The sequence below is a fragment of the Adiantum capillus-veneris genome, chromosome 30, assembly GCF_014529385.1.
Source record: "Adiantum capillus-veneris isolate H3 chromosome 30, ASM1452938v2, whole genome shotgun sequence".
NCBI classification, from domain to species: domain Eukaryota; kingdom Viridiplantae; phylum Streptophyta; class Polypodiopsida; order Polypodiales; family Pteridaceae; genus Adiantum; species Adiantum capillus-veneris.
In genome coordinates, this window is record NC_140960.1 from 13,853,211 (window position 1) to 13,858,156 (window position 4,946).

General features: G+C 45.9%; 1 protein-coding gene across 1 annotated transcript; it reads left to right on the forward strand.

Moving 5' to 3' along the window:
* Positions 1 to 1,877: 1,877 nt before the first annotated feature.
* Positions 1,878 to 4,685, forward strand: LOC147417569 (uncharacterized). The gene is made up of 2 exons (XM_086507510.1): positions 1,878 to 2,382; positions 2,468 to 4,685. The coding sequence occupies exons 1-2, from the start codon at positions 2,377 to 2,379 to the stop codon at positions 4,088 to 4,090; spliced, it is 1,629 nt and encodes a 542-aa protein (XP_086363636.1). The 5' UTR covers positions 1,878 to 2,376; the 3' UTR covers positions 4,091 to 4,685.
* Positions 4,686 to 4,946: the final 261 nt, after the last annotated feature.

The window sequence follows — 4,946 nt, forward strand, 5'->3', positions numbered from 1 at the left end:
CCTTGCCTTGAGCAATAGATTTCCCCTTGGGACAATCCTTTTTGCCATGGCCGCTTCTGAAGCATTGAAAACATAACTTCTGTTTTTTAGCCTTCTCAAATTCCTCAGGGGAGAGAGGCCCTTGAGATCCCTTGGGTTTTTTAGCCGCTTCAGAGTTGGATACTAAAAATTTCCTTTTATTGTGCCCATGCTGTGTGCCTGTATTACCATGTGTATTAACAGGCACGTGAGTACTATGTGATTTCTTCTCATATAGATCATCATGAATGTGAGCCTTCACTATGGCTTCCTCAAGTGTTTTTAGGGTCCTGAGTCTTGACGTGCTTCTTAAGATCTGGCGTCAGACCACGAATAAACCCACATACTTGTTGAAAGGTGTCTAACCCTTCCAGCTTGAGAATAACATCGAGCCGATAGTGCAAGATATATTCAAGCAATAATGGGTGTTGGCACATGGAATACGTGTCCCAAGCCATCCAATTTCTATCTGTCTCATTCGTGGGCAGGAACTCTTTTCTAAACATAGCCTCAAAAGCTGTCCAACTCTGTGGTATGATATTCTTCTTCTTCAGAGACATCCACCATTTATAGGCCTTGTGTTCCAGTGTCAGACTTGTCTGTAGTGATTTGACTGCATCCGGAGTACGCTGTAAGGCGTGAATTCCATCCCGCTTGCTGAGAAAGATATTCACTGCATCCTTATTGCGCTCTTGGTCCTCTTCCTTAAAAGTTGGTGGCTTTGTATTTTTCAACAACTTGTCCACCTCCTTCGCAGTGAGAGAGTGCAGAGAATCCGGAGATAGACCTTGTCCATGACAAGGAGGACTCCGCCCCTAATCGGCTACGTGTTCATGCATGTGTGTGTCAACAGGACCCTTGGCCTGCGGTTGCATAAATTCTATCACTGAAGTGGATAATTTATTGACATTTTCATTTAAGGATGCAAAATTCATTTTCATCACCGATATGCGTCTTTGAAGTGCTCGAAATTCTTGGATATTGAGAAATTCATAAGTGTCATCTCCTCCCATAGGTTCGCGGGTACCCTCCGTGAGAGTATCCAACCGCAAGCCATCATTGGGAGGATCAGGCGTATGGTTCTCGGAATCAAAGGTCATGTTGATATCTAAATCCATGGCGACTGTGCAGTGCTAGGCAAAGAAGAAGAAGAATACTTGGCTTCAAAGATGTGATATAAAGTCGTCGTAATTGTTGTCGCTACCGTGAACCACGACTAATTAGCCTTGCTAATTACGTGATTTGTAGGTATTTGCATCCCTTCAGGTGCGTTGTTGATGAGTCTAGAAACCGCTGCGACCGCAAGCAATTATCCGTGCTAATTGATTCGGTAAGTCGGAGGTAAACAACGTAGAGACTGTACGCGATGTCAGAAAGTACAACTCCTTTCTTTCTTAAATAAACAAGCACGATGGTGTGCTTGCGAGAACGAAGCCGCTTGACTATAGAATTCCGAACCACTGTCAAGAAACCGTCTTTCGGAACTTTACAATTAGTCGAGATTGGTCGGAAAGATGAGAAACCGCGACCGTCCTTTGCCAAAAATCCAAAATACCTTTGCAGCTCTGCGACCTCATGATGTTGCCGAGAACGTATATGGTCTGGAGAACGATTTCCACGGCTCAAGAGGAAAGGGGGGGAAACCCGACTGTGGGTACCCTCCCTTATGCAAAAAAAGAAATCCAAGAACCCTAAGGTCTTTGGGTGTCCGCCATATGAAAAGAGGGAAGCTCTGTGGACAACGCGAATGAGCAAGGGAGAGAAAGAGAGCGCGGCCTGCGTTGTTTTTTGATGCTTGAGCGTATGTCGGTTTTGCCTTAGCAGTTCAACGTGACCTCGACTTAATATCCTGCCGTTTTCAATGTCGAAAATGCCGGTTGAGCGCAAGGGGAAAAGGAGAAATTCCGCCCCAAAATAGAGAAATATAGTGTAGAAACCTTAAAAAAAGTAACCTCTTGGCAAATTCAAGGAAAGGCATTTTGTGTGTTTGGGAAAATGATTTTTCCCGAACACCGGAGAGAGAGGAGGAGACGGAGATTTTCATTGTCAAGTCCTGACTCCCGAGGAATTGTAATGTGTGTGCCCTAAAGAGTTGGCAAGACCGTACTATTTGCCTCCAGGACATATTTAAAGAGCTCTAAGGAGGTCGGCAAATTTTCAATCGTCTTTGATTTTGTGCTTCCAGAATAATATGATTTGGCAGCACTAAGAGAGAGACGCTGATCAAGTTCCCTAAAGACTTGTGGAGAGAGAGAGAGAGAGAGAGAGAGAGAGAGATTGATCAAGCTCCTTAAGGTTTGGACTACAGTTCTAGCTGGCTCTGACGGTGCACCTAACTACTGCTCCAATTCCATATACATGGAGGTAGCATACATGCTTGATGATGAATTAATTAAAGACGTGTCTTGCCAGAATTAATGGGATCTGCATGTAAATGGACTGATCGCAGATATCTGGGCAAGACATTGGGGGAATTGTGGCCGACACCTCAAATTTCCTGGACTCTGGCTTGGCTACCTTAGGCGTTCTGACTGCGTGGGTGCTTTCAACTGTAAAGGGGAGGCTCGACTTCGAAATAGCACTGCGCGAAGCCACGTACCTCTCTCATCGCACTCTCCAGCTCTCTCCTGCCGAGAAGTTATGCTACTACTCAGCCAGCTTCCAGGATTCAAAGCCAGATCTAAATGACCTCGTGGTTCCTTTTGCTCTGTTCACAACAGGGGAATGCCATCACATGGACAAAGTCCTCCCTTTGTGGCTGGTGAACAGAACAGGGGCCTCAGTGGTTACCGTGATGTGCAACCGATACAGCGACTCTGTACATGTGTTGGACTGCTGTCCCGTCAGAACTAGCTCCTCCGGCCAGCTGCAGCAACAGGTATCAAATATTGAGCATGCGTGCCGATGCATGTTCATACCCTCCACTTTTCTGGATCGGCACAACGTCCTCTGGTCCAAGGATCCGTTGAGGTGCAGACCGTATGGTGATAATCAAGCCTTGGTGCTCTGCGCAGATTGCGTGGCGTGTTGTTGTCATGGCTTGCCGCCCATCAACGACCCTACTGCTGCAAGTAGCTCTGCGGCCCCTGCTGTTGAAGAATACTGGCAGTCCATAACCGAGTGCCTTGACAAGCTTGATAATCAGCAGGGAGCTTTAATCCTTGCAGACGCTGATTCCGGCCTAGCAACTCGTCATTTTCTCCGTCATTGTGCTTTATCTGGTGATGAAGCAGCACGATGTGCCACTATGCCCATCTTGGATATGCTCCATCACAGAACTGTTTGTGATAGCCTGAGCTTTGGGAGCGGATTCGCAGTCCATCATAATCCTTTCAGATATGGAATCCTGTGCATTATTGAGGCCTTCATCCAGCTTGCCCTGGTAGCCACTCTCCACTTAGACGCATTTACCGCAGGATTGGTTGCTAGGAGGATGATGAGAGCCTATGTGGGTGATTCCACAGGGACTGGATCTACATTGGAGTTGCTCTTCTCCCACATCCACATCGGGAATGATGCATTTAAAGTCTTTGCGGCAGGCTTTGCCGTGAACCGCCTCACAATATGGCGATGCGCCATGATTTTTTCTGTTCGAGTCGCTAGCGGAGTGCTTTCCCTAGCTCTTTGGTGCTATCTGATTCTTGCCAACAAAAGGAATTTTTTCTTCTCCAATGCCTATACAAAGCCTCTTGCAGTTTGGGTGCTCTGGTACAGCATAGCTGTTGCAGTGATTCAGGCTACCACAGGCTGCTTGTTGTTTGGGTATAGCTTGGCCAGAGTAATCAATTTGCCTCGTTCTTTCTTGGTCTTGGTGGCGCTCAATTGTGTGGTGCAAATCTGCTACTGCACCTTGGGCATATTGAAGGCAACGTCCACAATGGTGAGAGGTATTGGTGTCATCCCAGTGGCATTGGAGATGGTAGTCACTTTCCACTGGTTTGTATGCTCACTGTTGATCGGCAACAACCCAAGGACGCCTATTCATGGAAAGGAAAGGCTCATAAGCTTGTGGTATTCCTTGACATTTTTGCAATTGTCAGGCATAACCTCAATGGGGGGGAGTTGGAAATGACATGTTATCATGCAGATGATGTTTGAAAGAATCCTGGGTTTAGTCATGTAATTTGCACTTGCAAGTTTTAAAAGAAAACCTTCAAATTTCATGAGCTCCTTTTGAAGTTCAAGTTTTAAAGGAAAACCTTCAAAGGAAGAGATGCTGCGGTCCCTTTGGTCTTCAACATCATGAGCTTCTGCAGATGAGGCTCCCCTTATACCTAGCTAGAAGCAGCAGTGCTCCGCCTCACCTGCAGAGGCTCATGATGTTGTTGTAATCCGCAGTGTGGGAATCATAGTGGGAAATGTCTTAAAACTTGCACTGTGCAGGAGGCCATACATCTAGCCTAGATGGTTGGTGGAAGATGGTGATCAGCTAGATATATTGCTCAAGAGTTCCATTTTGTGAACTACCTACAGTCAACCATTTCATAAGAATTCCCTTTATGGGTGGACTGCATCTTATTAAAGCTTCTTTGTATCTATTTCCTGTTCTTGTATTTTCGAATCTCCATTTCTATGGTAACACCTTCAAATTTTGAGATGTTCAATGAATAATTTCCACACTTTTTTAAGGAAGCCTTTTAACTTTGATGCAAAATTGTTATTTTCGAGTACTGTTGGGCCAATGACTAAATTTTGGCTTGCTTGTGTATGTGTAGGTGGAGACCACCTGCCCAGCTTGTCACGACATTATTTTTTTTGGGGGGGTTGAGGGGGGAGGGGGGGGGAGGCACCATATACTTTGAAAATATATAGAGCATGTGCCATTGCATGGGTAGATGCATGCATGTAGCGCAATGGTGAAGGCAGCGCCCCTGGGCCTCAAGTTTGGGGAATTGAGTGCACCATGTTCGCTCCACGTGTTGACTTTT